Source organism: Mercenaria mercenaria, chromosome 17, assembly GCF_021730395.1.
Source record: "Mercenaria mercenaria strain notata chromosome 17, MADL_Memer_1, whole genome shotgun sequence".
In the NCBI taxonomy this organism is placed as follows: domain Eukaryota; kingdom Metazoa; phylum Mollusca; class Bivalvia; order Venerida; family Veneridae; genus Mercenaria; species Mercenaria mercenaria.
This window is the reverse complement of record NC_069377.1, coordinates 72,020,200-72,044,662: the sequence shown is the minus strand read 5'-3', so window position 1 is coordinate 72,044,662 and position 24,463 is coordinate 72,020,200. Positions and strand designations below refer to the sequence as shown.

General features: G+C 33.6%; 1 protein-coding gene across 2 annotated transcripts in view; it reads left to right on the top strand.

Moving 5' to 3' along the window:
• LOC123536101 (uncharacterized) overlaps positions 1–24,162 on the top strand; it is a 28,789-nt gene extending 4,627 nt beyond the window's left edge. The window contains exons 1-6 of one of the 2 annotated variants that reach the window (XM_045318920.2): positions 2,852–3,058; positions 15,616–15,749; positions 19,406–19,497; positions 21,277–21,393; positions 21,841–21,966; positions 22,720–24,161. In XM_045318920.2, coding sequence (XP_045174855.2) covers positions 2,870–3,058; positions 15,616–15,749; positions 19,406–19,497; positions 21,277–21,393; positions 21,841–21,966; positions 22,720–22,730 — 669 coding nt within the window. In that variant the 5' untranslated portion in view covers positions 2,852–2,869 and the 3' untranslated portion in view covers positions 22,731–24,161. Of the gene's footprint in view, positions 1–2,851; positions 3,059–15,615; positions 15,750–19,405; positions 19,498–21,276; positions 21,394–21,840; positions 21,967–22,719 lie in introns of those variants that run through there. The other variant, XM_045318921.2, reaches the window with a different exon arrangement.
• The last annotated feature ends 301 nt before the right edge of the window (positions 24,163–24,463 follow it).

Genomic DNA, 24,463 nt, shown 5'->3' with positions numbered 1-24,463 from the left:
GCGTAGAGGGGTTTCCTGGCATCACGATACTCCTTCGGTAGCTGCTGCCCGATCCCGAGATCCTTAGCTTTCAAGTCCTCAAATTTATCAACAGCGGTGAGTCTAACTTTCTCACGATCCGTGAAATCTTTAAATTTGACGAGAATCGGTCGAATCGATTTAGATTTTTTCTTTCCAATTCTGCGAGCATCTTTAATTTTGGAACAATCAAGCTCAGTGTCTGTGATCGACAATTCATCAACAATGACAGATTTAACCAAATCAATACAGTTTTCGCCGTCAACTTCAGTTTTCCCCTAAAATAGGAGGTTATTTTTCATGTCTCTGTATTTAATATCAAGTAGTTCGTCCTGAAGTTGCTGATTTTTCTCTTGAATAGATTTTATTGAGGAATTAACTACATTGGTTCCAATTTTCAGAGTTTTAATCTCCTCTTTGGTTGATTTTAGCTCCTTTTTATGACTTTCAATCTCTTTCGTCGAAAACTCACAGAACTTCTCAGTTTCAATGACACGTGAATCGACCTTTTTCAAATTACCTTCAAGATTTGCAAGTCTCACACTGATTGTTTTCACTGTAGATTCAATATTATCCATTACTTTTAGTCTCTCCTTGATAGTTTTCATTTCACTAAGTAATTCCATAGCCCAATCCGGAGGTTGAGGATTTGATTGCTGGGGCTGAGGCTGTCCGAACGGGGCCTCCGGGGTCGGGGACGTAGACATCATGAACGGCATTCCGAAACCAGGTGTAACGTTATATTGAGAAGTCATGCTCGGATTTATAGGTGGGTACACGAAATAAAATCCCTCAGATTTAACACTGGACTCCTCGAATGCACTTTTTGTCCGCTTTATATTCTGTCCTACATTACCGCCACAATACACGCTATGCACAGTGTCATGTCCGCCATGTGTAGTGAAACTCGTGTAAGCGGTTGTAACCGGAGGCGAAGTTGCTTTTCGTTTATTCCGTTGTTTACGCGATAATTTACCACTCTTTTGTCCACCATTCATCGATAAAGTACTTTATTGACCATTTAAATCCATTCTTATGTCGTGAAACTAGCTAAATCCAATAGAAATCCAATAGAAATAACCAAAATCCGACAGAGCAAATTTATGACCATGCTTCTACTTATTCGACCTTGACCTCCGAAACGACTTCAGTAAATGTCAAGAAATCTAGACATTGACTACCATAGTGTATACAACCCTGCACAGTACAGTGATACAAAATAGCGTTAAAAGTCGTTTCTCTATCAAAGCTAAACATAGTTGAATATATTCAGGACGAATTAGGCACGCATGTGCATGTTTAAATTAGTGCAGATATACTAATCAGCTAATGAATTGTTAAAGTAGAGAATGGGCATTTTGATATATCATTGGTCTTCACTTTTATTATGGAATGCGCTAGGTATGCGTTTACTAATACAAACATAAGACTTAGTGTAATAAATACAATGTAATTAAACAAACAAAATATGAGCTTTTGTAATAGTACCCGAATTGTATTAATTAGCATAGAGTGTAGAGTTTAGCATGTACTAATACATATATCTTTCATGTACATTGTAAACAAACAAATGTGGTATGAACTATAGTAAAAATACCCGAAGTATATAAATTAGTACAGACTGAAGAGTTATGCGTGTACTTCGTGTAACATATACAATGTAAACAAACAAATGTGGTATGTTTCATGTAATAATACTCAAAGCATTGGATCAATTCATAGAAAGTAGAGGTATGCGAATAGTTATCATATAGTTAAAATGTAAATAAATAAATGAGGCATGAGTTTTTGTAATATTACCGAAGTATATTTGAAGAGGTATGCTTGTACTTATACAAAAATCTGTCATGTAACATACACATTGTAAACAAACAAATGCGGTATGAGATTAATTAATAATACTCTAAGCAGAACTATTTTTTTATAGAATGTAAAGGTTTGCTATGCATAAACTTATACAAATTATTTATCGTATAATTTATTGTGATGTTGAATAAACAAACGTGGAATAATGTTTAATGTAATAATACTCAAAAGATTGCAAGTATGTTCATAGATCAATTCATAAAAATTGGAGGTATGCGAATGATTATCATGTAGTTAAAATGTAAAAAAAAAAAGAAATGTGGTGTGTTTTTGTAATGATACTCGAAACAGATTAATTTAAAGTTCCAATTATCAAATGTAGAGGAATACATATTGATTATTACAGATATTAATCATGATATTAATGTACAATGAAAAAAGACATTTCTATTTATAGAATGTTGAGGTGTGCGTGATAAATAATACAGAAATTTATCATGTAATTAAAGTAGAATGAAAATACACAATTGTGGTATGAGTTTTGTAATAATACCTCAAGCATATAGTGTCAAATGGACAATTTTTGTAATTTATATAAACTTATCTTTTATTTCATACAGTAATTTTGATGAACTGAACAAAATTTTATTGACATGTTTACAACATAATCTAAACAAAAAAGAACTATATTTTCACTAGCAGAGAAGAAATAAATAACATTTCAAATAACTTGTAACATTTTTGCTGAATTAAACAAAATTTAATTGGCATGTTTACAACATAGACTAAAAATAACTTTATTTTCTCTAACAAAGAAGAAACAAATAACATTTCAAATAATTTGGATCATGCCAACTGTATTAACTGAACTAACCGGTTGCCTGACACTTTGACCAAGTTCTACGCTCCAGTGAATCAAGTGCTCAGTTTACAGACCATTAAAAAATACCGACTTTTACCAAAATTAAATTTACCTACTTATACAAGCGTAACAAAACTATTTATAAACGCGCTACGCTCGGTGCATAAAGAAGTACTGTTATATATGTTCGCGTTGCAAGCAGTACAAGTTTGTCATAAAATGGAGAAGGTTTTGCTTTTGTTTGTGAGTTTAGTTGTCAATATTTGGCAGTTGGTCACTGGCTCTTACTGCGGAGCGAAGAAACAAGATGTAATGTATGCTAAAATACCGGACTACCATTCCCTGCTGTCGCTGGACGAGTTTGAATCTTTCGTGAGTGAACATTTCTTATTTTTGGCAGGCGTTTGTTTATGTACGACAAAATCAGCTAACCGCCATATGTTATTTTGCATACATCTGAATTATTACCGATCGAATTAATTATTTTAAAATTAGGTTCATCAAAAGTGTTTGGAGAACACCCCTCAGGTGAATTTTGATTTTGGAAATTTATTCCTCAAAGACCGTTACAATTTATTATAAATACACTGAATTGTTTAGAGGACATTACCAACTTTTAGTAACATCTCGAAACCGATAAAGCGGGACAGATCTACCTATCATAAAAATCAATAAAACTAATAATCCAATATCATCGCTACCGGACGGATTCGTTGATTTCCGTACTAATTGTTGTTGTTGTAGTAACACGGGGGAAAAATCGATAATTACCTGCGGCCTGAAGGCCGCAGGTATATTGGAATGCAACAAGTAGTGTAGCACATGGGGAATGGGTGATATCACGTGATTTTTTACCGATATGTGATTGGTTTACCTCATTTATGGAACGCCGTTTTCGCAATATAGCTGGCGAGCTATATGATATATATAGAGAAATGCTTGTGATCTGAATTCCTCATTCATTATTTCATATAATTTATTCAAACTTTTAGCAATGATAATTATTGATACTTAGTTGTGCATAAGAGATTTTTAAATGCTCTTTAATTTCCTGGATTATGGTTCTGTGTTGTTTTACACTATATATCAACGACGTCGAGGTGAAGGCATGAATCACATTTGTGATAGCTCTAGTAAAGTGTTTCAATAGTCAAGGAATGTGACCAGTTGAGATAAAAGCTATGTTATACATAAAAGGGAAATATAGTTATTTTGCTCAAAACAATGACTTTCAGAATTTAGAAATACCAAAGAGCTATAAAAATAAATTTAGATTAGATTAAAAATAGATTATCTCCTGTTGCGATTCCGTGTACTTCATACTTATTTGGAAATGTATATTTCATAGATCTACTTGTAAAACACGTAGAATGGAGTAATATTTCCTACATTAAAGCGTAATAAAAAAAAAACAAGCTCGCTTTTCACCCATAAATTACTTTTTAGTCTGTGGTCACACAAACATCAATGACAATTTCTGGTCTGTTTAACTTCTGGCCGCAGGAAATCTTTTGACTTGTTAACATCTTTGGCCATTATCTGATGCATTTACAGGCGGGCGGTTTGCTAAACGATATACTTGAATTGAATGAAGTTTTGATAATTATTAAAGTGAAAATCGGAACAAGTCGAAAATTTATATAATACTTTATTAATTGTTAAATAAAAGTAATATTTAAGAATATGAATATATTATCTAAAATATTTAGAAATCGTTACATTTTATACATCGAACACATAGATTTACTTTCTTTCTTATACATGAAACATCATGCTAACGTATATGTATGTACAGAAAAGAAATATTTACGCACAAGAAACTGTCTGTAAATAAAATAAATATTCAAGAATATGAATATGTTATCTAAAATATTTAGGAAGCGTATATACTTCCTCTATACGCGCTTTCTTTCACATATTATGAACATTAGAATATGAGCTTTTGATTCTAAAATATTTTCAAAATTCTAAACCACTAACGTTTATCGATTTTCATCGTAAAAGGTAATAAAAACAGCAAATTCTCATGTATTTCAATAACATAAAGTTTGTCAGTAATTAAGTTTTGAAGCCTTCATAAGAAATATAGCATTTTTTTTAAGATATCTAAAAAGTATTTTTGTTGTCGAACGATCTGGAGGCCGGTCGCTTTAAAGAAAAAGAAGTATAGAAATAAGACTTACACTTTTAAAAGGAAATACTTAACCCTTACCATGCTGGACACGATTGGTTCTTCCTTTGCAATCAGTGTAGATCATGATCAGCCTGCACATCCGTGCAGACTGATCATGATCTGCACTGTCTGCCATTCAGCCAGTAACTTTTTGGTATGCACCCTTTTCATAATTAATAGTACTGTCCAAATTGAAAGATAGACAAGTTCATTATTGTAATTTAGTATGGTAAGGATTAAGTTTCTTATATCGTGCCTATCGTGAAATATCATATCTGCGTGACTTGAATAAGTACTGCTGACAAATACTACTACCATAGAATACTTTAACTATAAATATATTGTTACAGGAAAAAACAACAACATTAAATAACAATAACTTCATCAATATCTCAATTTTAGAATAGCAGACTTAAGTTAACGATGTGAGTTCTAAATTTGTACTGATTCTTTCTACTGTCATACGATTCATGAAATAACGGTAAAAATCGTAAAAACAAATTTCATGAAAGAAAGGGAAAAGACTATATAAAGACAGAAGAAAGTGAAAGACATATATTACAACGCAAAAAAAACATAAAACCATAAAAATACCTATCACTTATAGTAAATGGGGTAACATATTTTTTATGACCCGCCTTGAAACAACACTGACCGGATATTGTTTACCCCTAGGCAATACACAATAAAAGTCAGAGGGTAATTTTAAGATATTTGTTACAACTAAATCAAATAATAGATATCGCAATTTTTTAAAACGAATGTTTAAAGAATTTACCAAAAACATGCATTAATTTAAGAGTACAGAATAATATATACAAAGGAGGTTCGGAAAGAAGCAGAATTATCAGTTCATCAAGGCTATCTTTCAAATTAAAGTTTAGTCATATTATAACTAATACAAAATGATTTTTTTTTTTTTTAAATTATTAAAAAATTCCCATATGAAGAAAAAAAAGATGACTGCGTCGGAGATCGGACCCGGACCGCTACCGCAATAAAAAGTCTCCAGATCGTTCGGCAAAAAAATAATATAGGTATCTGGAAATTAATAGATTAATCATCGTTATATTTCTTAAAAATGCTTTGAAACTCAATTACTGACAGTCTATATTTTACGAAAACACATGAGAATTAGTTGCTTTAAGTATATTTTGCGATGAAAATTAAAAGCATTTGTATATTTAACGCGAATTGAACACTAAATCCTCCATAGCGTTATTTTAAACGACAGCGGATCTAGGTTTCGGCGTTTCTGAGTTCAACAATTAATTTGTTTTAAATTGTCTAATTACAATCTTTTTTTTTGTTTTTTTTTTTTTTTTTTTTGCTTTTTTTGTCAATGTGAAGTTGCCTACAATTTATAGGCTTTGAGCTATAACAATTTGTACCGACAAAGTCAGACTAGCAGACGACAATATTTTCCGTAACCGGTTCCGAATACTTACGGATGACGGCGGAAAAAGCCGGATTTTTTTAAGAAATGTTCACTGTACACACTAAAATGCAAAAAGGACCAAACAAACCATTCTAAAATTTAAAACAAATTACACATAACGAAAATTGAATAATTTTTCTACATTTTTAGGGGTATCGAATTTTTGATTTTTTCGGGAAAATATCTCATTTTATCTGTTATATTTGAAAAAGTCAGTTTTTTTTTTACCCGTTTCCTTCAGAGTCTATATGAACTGAGGTGGGTCTATTTAAAGTCAAAAGGACCAACCAAATATTATAATATATTTTTTTAAAAATATTCATAATATCCCGAATAAATTAAACTTTAATTTGTGGGGTATCGAATTTTTGATTTCCAAATAGAACTTTTTCTATTTAAGTTTAAGTATTTTTTTCCTTCTTTGTTTATATAGGCAAATTTATCGATTTTCCAATATATCGATGTTACTAAAAGTTGGTAATGAGTAGGGAATACATTATACAAAGGTAAGTTACTTTAAGAATAAGTATTTTGTGTAAAATTACATGTACTCCGATCGTCACAGTTCTATTTTGTAGAAAATATCAAACTTCTTTTTCAAAAGTATTTTTTCTTTAAATGTGTTTTGTTTGTCTGTAACATATTTATCTAGGTACTCCCAGTATTGAAATACAGTTAACTTACATATTTTCTGGAATATATGAGTTTTTTTTTGTCATTTTGACAGCTCTACTTTCACTTTCGTTTTGCAATTTTTGCAACGTTTTAAAATGTGCATGTATCGTAACAATTTTAACACTGGGAATACCTGGAGAAATATGTTCGGCACACAATAAGTATAGACCTAATGTCAAAATAGTTTTGAAAAAGAAGTTTGATATTTTTTACAAAACAGAATGTGGACAAGCAAAGTACATGTGATATAAGAGAAATGTTATTATACCGAACAAAACAACCTCTCTTGAAAGACACTTCTACTCTTTCTGAACAGTTTGGTATACAATATATGAAAAACAAAGGCCTATGAGGCCTAACGACATGAAGCGAAAATTCAACCGAGGGGTAGTCTCAAACACTTTACATGAACCTTAAGGTACTTCCGCCATCTTGAATTTAGAGTGACATTCATTTGCGGTGTGAAAATATAGTGAACCAAAGCTTTCAAATGCAGCTGTTCCATAGCACAAAACAGCTCAGTTTGCAAGACCTGTACTAAAAGTAGCTGTATAAAAAGTAATACTGAAATTTGGAAATAAACAAAGCAGATATTTTACCTGTATTTTTTCCAAATTTTTGGTTAGATTTATAAATCCTTTCCAAATACTTTATTAAAAATTCATGAATGGCAATAGTCAGTTCAAAGTTTCAATTAATGGCATAATGCATAGGAGAATTGTCTTACTGAATAGAACTAAACTTATTACAAAATCTGTTTTCAAATCTGACCACTTCATTTATTAAAACGAAAATACATTTGTACATGTTGCTATTTTCAGCATACATAAAAGTATTGCAATGTGCGGACAGTGATTTTTTTCTATGTATGGTGTACCAAACTGCCTAAAATTGTAAAGACAAGTCTCGGACTTAATGTGAACAAGATTTAGCAACGATCCAAAATTCGTTTCAAGAATTGTGCAAGTATAAGAAAAGTTTAATTTATTATACTGGAATTTATGTTCTTACGCGCTGCTTATCTCACGGAAAATTTGGTGGAAATGGAATTTTCGGCACTTTCTGCGGTAACTACCGAAATTACTTAACGTAACTTTCTCACACATACGTGATTGTATATTTATAAATTATATAAACAATCGAAATATTTGCTTTATCATGATATATGCAAATATTTTTAGACAATCTTGAAACATTGGGCCACAGAATTTCCGCATACTGGTCCGGGACATGTTAGATGTGTATAGTGATTCCTTATTAGATGTTTCATGCGTCGTAATCTATCGATTTTTATACAATATGAGAATTTATGTAGGATGTTTTTAAAAACACAGTGCGAATAAATCGCAGAGAAAAAAAAACAGCCAAACATGTTAGGAGGTAATACAATTTGTACACAATTGTAGATAACTACGAAGCATACAAAATGCAATCAGCTGAACCTTTTCGCGCGAAAACCTGATGATAAAAATCAGAAATATCTCAAAAGTGACTTTTTGTATCTCGGTTCTTCGTTAAAGAATGATATTTTTCACACTTTCATAGATTTAAACTGATAAAAATGTGTATTGCATTCCGGCATAGAAATGGACACTGACTTTACATTACAGCGGTGTTGACAGCGGAAGCAGCGGTCCAGTACTAAGACTGTCTACGAAACCAAGGATAAAGAATTCTTCTGAAAATTACGAACGTTCAGTATACACCTGAAAATAATAGACTTGCTATTTGCCGAGTGCACACTTGTTTTCTATCGTTGTTAATATAAAGTAGACTTTGAAATATTCGTACACATGCATAATCTCATAAACACTTCTTTAATGTATGTTCTCTGAAATTAACAAATAACTGGCTCAACTGAGACACCATACTTTAAAGTAAATTCAATTTATTCACCACGAGGTTCAAAATGCCCGGGAGTCTCGTGATAGTACTTGCCTTTAATTTCACATGGTTGAAGTGTAAACAAATAGTTAAAATTGCTTCGTTTTATATCGGACGGTTTTTTATATTGGAATAATTATAGAACGAATATGCATTTAAAGTTGAAAGTTGATTGTTTTCTACAGGACGTAAAACTGAAACAAGTAAGCACTTTTACTTTTTCAGCAATGTCCCTCAGGTGACCTTTGACATTGTTTACAAAAATAAATCAGTTTTGTGTCCTCTTGAAATGCGTTGTTCGGCTGAAACGTATAGTTCCTAAAAAAGTTTATTTTTGGGATTTTTGTTTTATTTATAAATTCAATACAATGTGCAATATTTCCAGTTTTTGAAAATGATTGAAATTGAACTTTATTTCAGAAAAAGTTCCGATCTTTCATTAATATTTTGCCAGCGGATGCTTACAAATTTTAAGTGAAACGGCTTTCTTGTCCAAGAGAGGTGTGTAAAGCGAAAAACTATCATTACACATTGCGTTTATTCTTTAAATGTAAAGGATCGGTAACAGATTAAGGAGGTCTGACAGTGCAAAACTATACTAAATGGATATCTCTAACCATGAATAAGGAGACATACATATTTCATTAGGGAAATCTGAGGTAAAAGAACCATCATATATTTAATTCCTTGAAATAAACATGGCGGCGAAATATTTTAGTAAAACTGTGCACGTGTTTTGGGCATTGGAATGTTTAACGACATTTTCTTGAAAAAGTAACGCTCGTGTGCACTATTTTGGCATTTCTTTGATTTGAAAATAAATATTTTATAGCAATTTAGGTTGCATACGATACCAAAATTTTGCACCAAAAATGTTCACTCATTTTCTTCCAAAGCACGGTGGAGATAGGGTTCAGCGTAGCTTTCATGCTCGCAAGTTTACCTACAGATATATCTTTTCAAACTTTTATCATTTATTTTTGTGTCCTTGCATTTCTAAAGCTGTTTCGAGGATTCTGATTTTTCACATGAATTTCTTATTTCAATTTGCGGAAGTACCTTAAGTTGCGCTCAGAACTCGTGTTGTTGATAACACTTCAAAATTTTCATTTTACGACTTCAACCCATTTTTATGCCCCCGGCATCTACTGATGCGAGAGGCATATAGCCATTGTTCTGTCCGTCCGTCCGTCCGTACGAGGTTAACCAAATGGGACCGTTTCGTCTAGAATCAATACCCCTTACTAGAATGACTTGATACTAATGCAGATGTAACCTGTGACCATTCCTCATCTTCAGACATCATCTGACCTCAGTTTGACCTTGACCTTAACCTCATTTTGGACTCAGGTTGCTTTATATGGGCCATCTCTTGGTTAACCAAATGGGACCGTTTCGTCTAGCATCAATACCCCTTACAAGAATGAATTGATACTAATACGGATGTAAACTGTGACCATTCTCATATTCAAACATCACCTGACCTCAGTTTGACCTTGACCTTGACCTCGTTTTGGACTTAGGTGCAAAATCTATCGACAAGGATGCCACCGGGGGCATCAAGCGTTTATTGAACGCAGCTCCTTGTTGAAAATTACAATGCTCAAAATTTCAAACTACCGGAAAACGTAAATATATGGGGGAAGGAAATGACAGCAAAAGCAAAATCAAGTCTTTGTTGTGTCCAACAAAAATCTACTAAAGATTTAATATGTGTGAGATATTAAACCGTCAAAATATACGCCTCCGTATCTTATAAATGTTATTACCTATTTTCCTGAAAACTTTTTCGCCATTTGATTATTAACATAATGATGAATTTTCTTCTATTGTAATGTCAAAGAGCAACAAAATATCATTAGATCAAATGCATACAAGTTTGTATGTATGTATTAATTTCGACCTTTGTACTAACTAGGTGAGACGTAATACTAAGTAGTTGAGACATAGGTTTGACGAAAACGTAATCAGAAACATTTTCAGTCTTTTATTTGGCGTAATCTATGAAAAGATCTTCAAAATAAAGTTCTACGCGGTGCTTTTACATTTTATGAACTGTATATTATATAATGCCAAAGGACTTCGGACACTATCATATGCTTCTAGCCTACATTTTAAATGCAAATCTCTCCTTAAGTATTTATACAATACCCAAATCGTTTCGAGTCAATGATAAACCAATGTATTAGTTAATTTATTACAGCAGAAACTGATTTGTATCTGTTCCTATCAAGATGTTTTTCTTACTTTATCTGGGCCAGGGTATAGTTTCTTGAAAAAATAAAATGTTTAATTTCCGTTAAAATATAATGTCATCACTTTACCGAAGTTTTAAGTATTTGATTTCCAGTCGAAAAAAGTGACACAATCTGTTTATTTAAGGAACAAATAACATTTTAAGATTAAAATCGTATAAATAAATAAATAAGAGAACTATATTTTTGCAAATAACCTGTACTTGATTTATCTATACACTGTTCCTAATGTAAAGTTATTGACGCATTACATGTGTGAATAGGTATACATGTATAAGTGACCGGTCAGTTTTATTACAGTGGTTCAGGTAGTTATTTAAGTACATGTATATGTCTGTATAGCTCTGTTATAAGTGATGGCAGATATTTGTGTGATGTATAACATTAATACTAAGAAAAGGCAGTAATCTTATCAAGGCCGTAGGGTGGGTTCTTGCTTGGGATAAGTACCAGTGGCACACATAATATTTGAGCCGCGCCATGAGAAAACCAACATAGCGCATCTGCGTAGTCTAGTCAGGATCCATGCTGTTCGCTATCGGTTTGTCTTATTCCAATAGGCTTTGAAAGCGAACAGCATGGATCATGACCAAACTGCGCAGATGCTCAGGCTGGTCTGGATCCACGCTGGTCGCAAAGCCACTATGTTGGTTTTCTCATAGCACGGCTCATTTTAAACATGTAATAAAATGTATCCGAAATGACAGTTCTTTCTGAGGCTTGCCTAAGGAATCTGGATCGGAAAAAGTTAAATCAGGATAAGTCTGACAACAACCCATCTATATATAATGTTGTCTATTCAGGGCTGAAGTTGTGGGCAAAACATATTCGAAATGTGACATTTGTAGGGCTAAAGTAGAAACAGGTCACTGCATAAAAATTCCACCTGAAAGTCGGCTGGACCGTTTAGTTCGTTTCCGCGTCTAGCCGTATTTGTATATGCCATCTGCATGGAAAGCGACTTGACAAATCACTTTCGTGGCATCAGACTGAATGTGAAACCGTCACTGATATGACCTGCCAAGAAGCTACTGTTCTTGACCTAGGCATCACAGACATATCAATGCCAAGCTTTATTTCTGTTGGATAGAATATAGTCAGGATCAGATTAACTGCTGTACACATATTGCCCCTTTTTGTGTTGTGTTAGGCCTAGTCCGCCGCAAAGAACAATCTTCAATTCAGTTTCACTGAAGGAAGAACATGAAGTAATGAATGCGTGTCACATGTAGTATGTGTCTAAAAGAAATAAATATAACTGCACAGAAAAAGATGAAGAAATAAAGAAATGAAATATTTATGTATAAAAAAAAAAACAAAAAAATAATAAAAACAAAATGGAAAACAAATTACATCCTCATCGCTAGTGGCGTGCGCGTCGCGAGGAGGGCATGCAGAAGATTACCTGGTGTGTTGCTAGTACTTTACAGCACACATTTGCCAATCTACTACAACAAAGAACTTGGATAAGCCAATGAAAAGTTAACCCAACGAATAATAATGAATAAACAGTATTTGCTTCTCTCACAACTATACATGTATAACATTCCAATATGTGCCCATTCAAACATTTGTGTAGTATTTTAGTTACAAACAAATGTAAAAATATGTGACTATCAAATTATTAAAAATTAATATAAAAAGTATTGGTTACCTTACATTTGGGAACACCCTGTAGTTATATTTTTTGTTTAAAAGTACTGCTCCACCCCTTGCATCAACACAATAGTCACAGAAAATGTGTATAATTAATATCTACATATGCTGGCCAAATATGGTTTTGATGCACGGGGGGGGGGGGGGGGGGGGGGGAACAATGTTCTTTAAAGCAAAATAGCTTTTATATGTATATAAAAGGGTATGTAATTCTATTTAGAGCAAAAATTACCATTTTATGAAACAAATATTGAAAAATTTGACTTTAAGAAATAATCTCAAATATGTATTTTGATGGTATATGTAATTAAATACTTATTTCTTAGTGGTTTATTTTTCACTTTTGGAGTAGGCAAATTCATATAGAAAGTGTCCGAAGTCCTTTGTATAGCACTCGTTACAGGACAAACTCGTAAGGGTGATTTCATATAACCCACTATCCCCAAATAAAAGTAGGAGGTTTAACTAGTACTATCAGAACAGTGTTTAAAGGTCCATTACTAAGGGAAATTGTGTTGGCAATTTTTTTCATGCCAGTGCATAGACTTTGAACAAGACACTAAATAAGAGATTTGGCAGGTTCAAATTTAGCTCAGAAGGTCTTTGGAACAAAGAAATGATGTGAGTTATGTTGAAATTCATGAATCGACGAATGACCTCGCCAGGTCTTTAACTTGTCTTCATAGCTTCATAGAAATAATGTACATTACTGATTTAGTTCAGATTTTCTACATACAAACTATTCATTTTCAAAAAATAATATGTTACCCTGTGCTTATAAAAGAAATTAAAATGTCCATTTGCTTTTTGGACTTTAAGTGCCATGAGTAGAATTAGTGCATGAGTAGAAAAATAAGATTTTTGGTTAATTTTGGGTTTAACGCCATTTTTTAAGACTCATCAGATTTGTTTGAAAAAAATGTGAGATTATTGTCACACTTAGCGCGTTGTACACGGCTCCGCAGTCGGCGTCTGCCTGGCGTTGTCCTGGTTAAGTTTTATGTTTAGGTCAGCTTTTCTCCTAAACTATCAAAGCTATTGCTTTAAAACTTGAATACTTGTTCACCATCATAAGTTGACCCTGTAAGCAAGAAACATAACTCCATCTTGCTTTTTGCAAGATTTATGGCCCCTTTTGTACTTAGAAAATATCAGATTTCTTGGTTAAGTTTTATGTTTAGGTCAACTTTTCTCCTAAACTATAAGCTATTGCTTTGAAACTTGGAATACTTGTTCACGATCATAAGCAGACCCTGTACATCAAGAAACATAACTCCATCTTGCTTTTTGCAAGATTTATTGCCCCTTTTGGACTAAGAAAATCAGTTTTCTTGGTTAAGTTTTATGTTTAGGTCAGTTTTTATCCTAAACTATCAAAGCTATTGCTTTAAAACTTGCAACACTTGTTCACCATCATAAGTTGACCCTGTACAGCAAGAAACATTACTCCATCCTGCTTTTTGCAAGATTTATGGCCCCTTTTGGACTTAGAAAATATCAGATTTCTTGGTTAAGTTTTATGTTTAGGTCAACTTTTTCTCTTAAACTATTTAAGCTTTTGCTTTAAAACTTGCAACACTTGTTCACCATCATAAGCTGACCCTGTACAGCAAGCAACATAACTCCATCCTGCTTTTTGCAATAATTATTGCCCCTTTTGGACTTAGAAAATCATTTTCTTGGTTGAGTATTATGTTTAAGTCAACTTTTCTCATAAACTATCAAAGCTATTGCTTTAAAACTTGCAATAGTTTTTCACCATCATAAGTGGACACTGTACATCAAGAAACATAACTCTATTCTGCTTTTTGCAAGAATGATGGCCCTTTTTAGACTTAGAAAATCATGGGTAGGACAATATTTCTATTACACAAAAAAAATCAGATGAGCGTCAGCACCCGCAAGGCGGTGCTCTTGTTCATCAGTATTTCAGTTATGTAACGGCGGTCAGTTAACCTAACCAGTTTACAAATCTGTTCTCCACATATAACTGCCAACTTCCCCATTATAATTGGAGGTGAAGGACGAATGATTTCAGACACAAATCGTCATGGAGAACATGCGCCTCGCCAGGGGATCGAACTCACGACCCGGCGATCCATAGATCTGCGCTCTTCTTACTGAGCTAAGCGGACGGGCAAAAATAGACAAAAAACAAGAACCAGTGCTAACAAAGCAATGTTTAAGTGCAGTAAGGTATAAGCAGTTCTATCACAGTTGTCTTTAATTAAATGCAGAGAAGTGGACATAAAATGGAAATCATTTAATGTAATATGTATATAGAGGCTCCAGAGGAAGTGGGAATCTTTAGCTCAAGACATACACGATGAAATCGAGTCTACAACCTAATAATTATGTTGTTTATTTACATTATTTGCTTCGGAAGGATCTTCTCATAGTTTTATTTTTAAAGCATATGGCCAGATGAAAATAATGGTGGGAAGAAAAGTGTCTCATAACTGTTTACTTTTTCCGCTATTTTGAGCTGAATCTGGATGGATGAATGACCGTTTCCATTTCGTATGAATTCCGTTACCTCAGGTAAGACTTTAGACCCGGCCGTCTACACGGAGCTAGGAAAATCGATTCAAGTACATATTTACTTTACACAATAACTACTCGTACGCAGGAATCCTCAGTTCTATTAACATCATAAATAACCAGTTGAATATAAATGCCTTTAAAGTGCATTTGTCTATTTTATTTAATAAACGTACCGGGCCAAGCGAAACTGGCCACTGCCACTTAAGGTGACAAACTCCAACGCAGTGATCTCCCTTGCCGCTTCGCTCATTTGGGGGGGGGATTTTCCTGCATTTCAAATGAATTTGTTTTAAATTGTTAACAGATTGTTGACAAGCAGATGGGAGAGATGTATTTTGCGCTTGAAAGGCCACCAGCTTTCACGCCTGATGTGAATTACAAATCAACTATAACCAAAATCCCGGCAAGCTCCAAGTACATGCAATCTACGATTGGAGAGTAAGTAAGAGTTTTCAAACTTTGTGAAATAAAGGCTATATCAGTAATAGTATAGTCGTGCAATGTCATCAATTTTAATCAAGTATGGTCATTGCAAGTTGATACAACTGATTGCTTTGAAAGTTCTTAAAATTGCAACATACAGTCATTACCTTTCAAAAACGACAGAAGTATAACTATGAACAAATGTTGTACCATGGTCCTGAACAGGAGTATCTAATTTAACTATTTCGAATGGTACATTCTGTGACTAATACAGCGATCGTAACAATCTTTAGTATAAGCTAATAAATCTGTAAAAAGATCGCAATATGACAGCATTGTTGCTGTCGACTATTTCATTAATGTGCAGACCTGACATAGTCTGATAAATAGGCACATAAACGTCACTTAGTTCCATTTTGAATATTCGATAAAATTAAGATCGTTCAATAACAAAAAACAAACAAAACTATGTATATATAAAGGTCATTAACGTACTAGTTCGGCTGTCTGGATTTTGCAGTGGACACACTGCGTTACGCGACCCTTGATACCGATGAGGCCAAACAGCATCCCAAGACTATTTTAATAACCCTATTTAATCGTGCCTACATCATGTATTACATTCCAGATAACCCATTTCGTCAAAATCAGGAACATCTGATTAATTACATAGAACAGTCGACTCTCGATCGGATTCGCTAATGTTATTCCAACGCCAACTTTGCATTAAATAAAGAAAAACTTAATTATTCATCAGGTTCTAAAGGCATCCTAAGTTGGTCAGAGTAAGCCATTATCTGAATCAACGTTTCACGAAATTAATATTACATTTACGACTTTGCTGTACGCGAAGTATTTGAGTACACTGACGCACTAGCGATTGTTAGCGGGATATAATGCGAATTCATTGGTTGACGCAACACCTTCTCAAAGATTCAGCGGAATGATAAATTCTGTCAGTGTACTAGTTTCTTTGTTAAACAGGATAATATATAGAGAACAACTTAATCATGGGTAAAATCACTTAAAATCGTAAAATTTCAGACAACAAATAGTATTAAGATTATTTATTCAGACTTTTAAGTACTTCTCTAATGAATTTTACAAATCATAGACAATCCTGTTATACATATTTGATGCATTAACTGTCGTGTACATGTCTTTGTGATTTTCTTTCGTTTAAAATCATAATGTAATTAACTAATTCGCGTAACCATAATACAGTTCAAAAAGTATAGTACTGCAAAATGTGTCTTCAAATGTCTTTTGAGTATGTTGATTTAGAAGGATGATTGCATGCACTTAAACTGAAATGAACAGAATTCAAATAATCGTGATTCTTGCAGGAATATGACCAGAATAAATAGTTAATATCGCTTCAATAAACCACAGGTATGTTCAGTGACAAAGAACATTGTTTTGTTGACGGTTGTAGATAACGACGATGTTCGATTTAACTTTATCCTATTGAATTTTCTCAGTGACTCTCCATCTTTCAATTTGGAACAGTACCATTTACTAGTAATAAAGGGTAGCTTACAAAAAATACTGACTGAATGCGAGCAGTGCAGTTATCTTGATACTGCAGATGTGCTAGCCTGATACCTTTAGTTTTACTAAATCTTGAAACGTTAATTGTTGAACCATTTATTTCGCTTTTGATTTACAATATCGAGTAATAATGTTTAAAGATGATATACGTTCATAACAAACAACAAACACAAAGTATTAAGGTTATAATAATAGGGTAATTATAACGTAGCTAGATCGGCTGTCGTGGATTTTGCAAGGTCGGATCACACTCGGCGCTTACGCGCCCCTTGATATCCGATCTGAGGCCAAATACAGCATCCCAGATCGAGCTATTGTTATAATAACCCTATTTTATTCGTGCACTACATCAATGTATTACATCACAAATAACCCAATTTCGTCCAAAATCAGGACATTCCTGATTAATTACATAGAACAGTCACCTCTCGATCGGATTCGATAAATGCTTATTTCAACCGTCCCAACCTTGCAATAAACTAAAGAAACGAACTGTGATTATTCTTCAGGGTTTCTAAAGGCATCCTAAGTTAGACAGAGTAAGCCGTTATGTTGAATCAACGTTTCACGAAATTATATTTACATTTACGGATCTTTGTCTTGTACGGCGAAGTAGTTGCTGAGTAACTGATCTGACGGCACCTAGCGATTGGTTAGCGGGAGAATAACTGCGGAATCATTGGTTGACGGCAACACACCTTCTTTCAAAGATTTCTACGCGGGAATCGATAAATTCTGTACTGTTGTACTAGTTTCCTTTCTGTTAAACAAGGATAATATATAAAGAACAAAACTTAAGTCATGGGACTAAGAAATCCACTAAAATCGTAAGAAATCTCAGACATATAAATATTATTAAGAATTATTTATTCTCAAGACCTTTTTATGTATCTTCTAATGAATTTTTAGCAAATACGTACAACCCTGTAGTAATATTTGAATGCATACTGTCGTTACTGTACATCTGTCTTTGTGATTTTCTTTCCCGTATATAAAATCATAATCGACTAATTAACTACATTCCGCATGTAACCATAACATACACAGCTTCAAAAATGTTGTTACTGCAAAATGTTTCTTCCACTGTCTTTTGAGTATTTGATTTAGAAAGGATGTTTGCATGCACTTAAACTGAAATGAACAAGGAATCAAATTTAATCGTGATCTGCAGGATCTGACCCAGTGAAATACAATTAAGTTAGATATCAGGCTACAATTATATACCACAGGGTTATGTTTCCGTGACAAAGATCATTGTTTTTGTTGACGGTTGTAGTAAGACAGTGTTCGATTTAACCCTTATCCTGTTAAATTTCTACAGTGAACTTCTCCATCTTTCAATTTGGACAGTACCATTTACTGTAAAAAGGGGAGCTTACCAAAAAGATACTGACTGAATGCCGAGCAGTGCATATCTTGATAGACTGCACGGATGTGCAGGCTGATCAACCTTTAAGTTTTTACTTAATCTTGAAACGTTATTGTATGAACCATTTTTTTCGCGTTTTGATTTAGCCAAAAATGGTGAATAATCGTTTAAAGATGAGTAAGTAAATCATAACATTTCATAGAAGTTACTTGCACGATACATGTACCTTAACTATTAAATAATCTTGCATGGTTAATATATGTTCAGTGTTGAAACACATACAGGGATAATAAACTTTCAGGGATGATAAACATTCTGGATTAATAGAGGATATTAGGTTACAGTCTTATAAATCTAAATTTATTAGGTGAAGTCGAAGAAAATATAAAAGTCGAGGCTTTAGTATAAGGTAAAATAAATAAATATGTAGGGTTGATAAACATACATCTCTGATAAACATACAGGATTGATAGACATGCAGGTTTAATAAACGTGCAGGGTTGGGATCGTCTTGTAGTGTTGATAAACATACTGGGGTAATAAACAAACAGGGCTGATAAAAATGCAATGCTGATAAAAATACTGGGTTAATAATAAAAAGAGTTCAGGGTTACGTTTTACACCGTCTGGTATTAATTTTGCATGTCACGATTAAGACGAGTACTGCCTAGTTAAAAAAAGACGGGAAACTTTACTTTCGTTTAAGATTTTTAAAATACATGTATGACAATTTGTTTCTTTTCAATTTCAGGTCGCCTGTTGCAAATTCGCAGTGTGCGCGTGGTAATACCCCTTTAACACCGATGTATGGTCTTGATAAAACACTGTTCTTTCGTGGGGATGGTATGAAATATATATGAAACATTATTCAGAGAATGAATATTATATTTGTACATTTACAAATATTCAAATTCCCATAATGCTTAAAATCTAATATTAAAATAGATAAAGAAGCTGTCCAATTAGAGAGTGTGCCTAATTACATCTATAGAAAAGCATTTCCGTCAATATTGTACATGAACTTATATGGTCAGTCATAAAAGGAGGTAACAAAAAAACTATATATTCAATAAGACTTTCTACTATGTATTTAAAATATTAAAACCTTTGTCATTTATATGAGAAAACAATTATCGAAGATAGAATTTAACAAGAAACGACATTTCATGTTCATAGCCAAAAATGTGACAGCCACATTATGTACATAGCCATTATAACCCTGTGAAGGAAAACGACATTTTACCAGAACTCCTTAATGGTTTCAAAATATATTGATAACATCAACATATGAAACGAATTTGAGAGAAGTTTAGAGTTTTATTGTTAAATTTCTTTTAGAATTATCTGGTCCGGTTTTTATCAAAATTCTCCGACTTTGAGTTTGTTTTAAAATACTTAATACTCAAGACTGGCCCGCTAATATTAAACTATGATATATTTGTCATCAAATTAGATACACTGTACATATCACATGAAACAAATTGAGCAAGTATAAGCAAATCAGTGTGAACATATGAAAACAGTTCTGATACTGAATTTAAACATTTTGAATGGTCAATACTGGCTTTAAACTTTTCGTTTGGTTTTAATAGTTGAGCCAATACTTGATTTTAATAATTTGATTAGTTGTAAGAATTAGGCCAATACAGGGATGATTATAACGATTTGCCCAATACTGGAGTTTAATATTTTGATTGATTAAGTTATAACGATTTGCCCAATGCTGGAGTTTAATATTTTGATTGATTAAGTTATAACGATTTGCCCAATGCTGGAGTTAAATATTTTGATTGATTAAGTTATAACGATTTGCCCAATGCTGGAGTTTAATATTTTGATTGATTAAGTTATAACGATTTGCCCAATGCTGGAGTTTAATATTTTGATTGATTAAGTTATAACGATTTGCCCAATACTGGAGTTTAATATTTTGATTGATTAAGTTATAACGATTTGCCCAATACTGGAGTTTAATATTTTGACTGATTAAGTTATAACGATTTGCCCAATACTGGAGTTTAATATTTTGACTGATTAAGTTATAACGATTTGCCCAATACTGGAGTTTAATATTTTGATTGATTAAGTTATAACGATTTGGTCAATGCTGGAGTTAAATATTTTGATTGATTAAGTTATAACGATTTGCCCAATACTGGAGTTTAATATTTTGATTGATTAAGTTATAACGATTTGGTCAATACCGGAATTAAATATTTTTACAGATTATAATGACGAGGCCAATATTGCGTTTAAACATTGTGATTGGGTATAATGATTTGGCCAGTACGGACCTGACTGATGTCGTCATTATCATTTAACTTAATTAGAGCTCTGACAGTTGTACTGGCCCTATATCTTCACCGTTAGTCCAATAAGACCAGCCTCTGACACGGAAAATAGAATCACTTGTATATTAGTATGATAATTATGACAGTGCAATTCTTCTACAGAAATATTCTAGAGATTTTAGTAGCTAGATCAATAAGTTTTATGAAAAATATATGTTGACTTATAAAAGATAAAGGGAAAAGAAAATCCAGCACTTTGGATTCCATCAATTTCAGAACTACGTAGCGTAGAATGTGTATTCTGGCTGAACTATGTATTCTTATGTTTTAGGAAGCACAGTTGTACAAGCCATGTGGTCAAGTTGTCCCTCCAAATATATCTGGAGCATGCGCTGTGAGAACTTTGTATTTGGCAAGAGAAAATGCCTGCTCAGTGAAACTTACTTTGGTATTATATATTTTAACATGTTATTCTTTTTTATTTGTTCCTGTAAGAAAACTTGTTTTACTGACGTCAATGGTTGACGCAATTGCCCAAAACTTCATTCAGTTGTCAAACCATCCACTTGATCAGTGTAAGCTTTACAGAATCAGTTTAAAATGACATTAGATCTGCTCAAATCGAATTCTTAAATACCTTAATTGAATCAGACAAGATGGCGACGACAATCTGCACTTTATAAATAATTTGAGAAATGTCTTGTTACGTATAATTATTCTTTCAATGCTTTTTTTGCACTTACGTCTAAAACAAGGATATCATCATATCAGTTATACCATGTTACAACAGTGATGCGTTTCATGTCCTCGTGTTATTGACATGCGCACATACACACCCGGAAAAGAACACTAGTCTCACTGTAACACTTGATCTGTCTCTTTTGACAATTTTCAGGTGTTTACATACATGGCGATATGAATGATGCACCGATGGATGACATAGTTCAAGACCTTTGCCGGGCTACTGGAATCAGATTTGGCATGGAAAATTTCAAATGGTTCTTTTCATTTGGTGAAAACAGTAAGGCATTTTATGAAAGAAAGTCATGTTATTTTCTGTCTGTTTATTTACTATATAATTATCAGAAAACAACCTTAAACAGAGTTTTAATTAAACCAGATCAAACTCGTTTCACATTGTAGATTTTTTAAGCTGACTATTCGAAGAATAGGGGAGCTATCCTACTCGCCCCGGCGTGAGCGTTAGCGTGAGCGTGAGCGTCACACAAATGTTAAAGTTTGCGTACCACCACAAATATTTTCAAAGTCCATTGAGATATTGCTTTCATATATTGCTTACTTGTTTACCATCATGACCCCAGTCTGTAAAAAGGAGGAGACAACTCTATCAAGCATTTTGACTGAATTATGGCCCCTTTTCAACTTAGAATAAATGTTAAAGTTTGCGTACCACCCCAAATATTTTCAAAGTCCATTGAGATATTGCTTTCATATTTTGCATACTTGTTTACCATCATGACCCCAGTCTGTAAAAAGGAGGAGGCAACTCTATCAAGCATTTTGACTGAATTATGGCCCCTTTTCGACTTAGAATATGCTTATTGTAATGTTAAAGTTTTACTCATAGCTTATATCATACTATCAAGCACTGAGAATAGTCGAGCGCGCTGTCTACTGACAGCTCTTGTTAATACATAACGTTTGCAATGATCATTTCTTCATTATGTGAAATGCGAAACTAAAAATCATGTTATCTAAAATTCTTTTGTTATTTAAGATAAAAATGATGGTTGCGTTTTTTCTATTCCGTTAGCTCTCTGCTGATACATACAGGAACGGACAACGCCAACAGCAGCCACCGAAATTGTCTTCGAGAATGAAAGAAAAAATCAACAAAATGATGTTGGAAACAACAAAAGTATTATAACTGGCTTCTACTTGTGCAAGCTCAAAAAACTGATTTCTGCAAACGTGGAAAAAATTATGTCAGAATGCTGTTATGTAGTAATCATTTACATTTAACATTTTTCTTGAGTCATCCAATAAAATTTGTTGTAGAAAAAAAGTCATTGTCCGAACAAAAAAAATCTTGATAAGTTGAAGCACATGGTCTTATCCAATACATAAATAACACCGTGGATGACATCACACGGTTTCTAGAATAGGTATGATTGCTCAATGACTCCGGACAATTATTTATGTTTCAATACAGAACTACTTTAAATAAGCCATTTTCAATGTTCGAAATTTGTGAATTATTACATTTTGTTCCTTTTTTTTCCAACCTTTTGAGCATATCATCTTCCGTATCAAATACAACAAGCAAATTATAGGATAAATGATCCTTTGGTGAGACACAAGAACACGCAGAAACTACAACAACAGTGCAATCTCTGTAGAGCAACACCCTTTGGGAGAGGGCCGCTCTGTATTTCTTTTGAAACAGCGGCCTTATGATATCATCGAACTATCTCATTACTAAAAGCGAAGTGTCTTTGTTTAAATAGATTATTTATCCCCCCACCAAAGGTGAAGGGGATATTAGAAATGCTCTCCGTCCGTGCGTCCGTCTGTCCGTCCGTCCGTCCGTGCGTCCGCAACGATCTTTGTCCGGAGCATAACTCCAAAAGTACTTGAGGGATTTTCTTCAAACTTCATACACTGATAGAACACATTGGGAGGAAGTGCAGTGTGCAAGAACAATAACTCTACCTTGCCTATTTTTTGAGTTATTCCCCTTTATCTTATTTTCTTAAAAAATTTTGTCCGGAGCATAACTCCAAAAGTACTGGAGGGATTTTCTTCAAACTTCATACACTGATAGAACACATTGGGAGGAAGTGCAGTGTGCAAGAACAATAACTCTACCTTGCCTATTTTTTGAGTTATTCCCCTTTATCATATTTTCTTAAAACATTTTGTCCGGAGCATAACCCCAAAAGTACTGGAGGGATTTTCTTCAAACTTCATACACTGATAGAACACATTGGGAGGAAGTGCAGTGTGCAAGAACAATAACTCTACCTTGCCTATTTTTTGAGTTATTCCCTTTTATCATATTTTCTTAAAAAAATTTGTCCGGAGCATATCTTCTTCATGCATGGAGGGATTTTGATATATCTTGGCACAAATGTTTACCACCACGAGGCGGAGTGTCATACGCAAGAACCAGGTCCCTAGGTCTAAGGTCAAGGTCACACTTAGAGGTCAAAGGATACAAGAATAAAAACCTTGTCCGGAGTATTTCTTCTTCATGCATTGAGGATTTTGATATAACTTGGCACAAATGTTCACCACCACGAGACGGAGTGTCATGCGCAAGATCCAGGTCACTAGGCCTAAGGTCAAGGTCACACTTAGAGGCCAAAGGTCAGATACAAGAATGACTTTGTCCGAAGCATTTCTTCTTCATGCATGGAGGGATTTTGATGTAACTTGGCACAATTATACACCATCATGAGACGAAGTGCCATGCGCAGTTCCCTTCTTTAGAATTACTTCCCTTTGTTGTTACTTTAAATAGCTTTTATTGTAACTTTTTCATTAGTAGTCGTAGG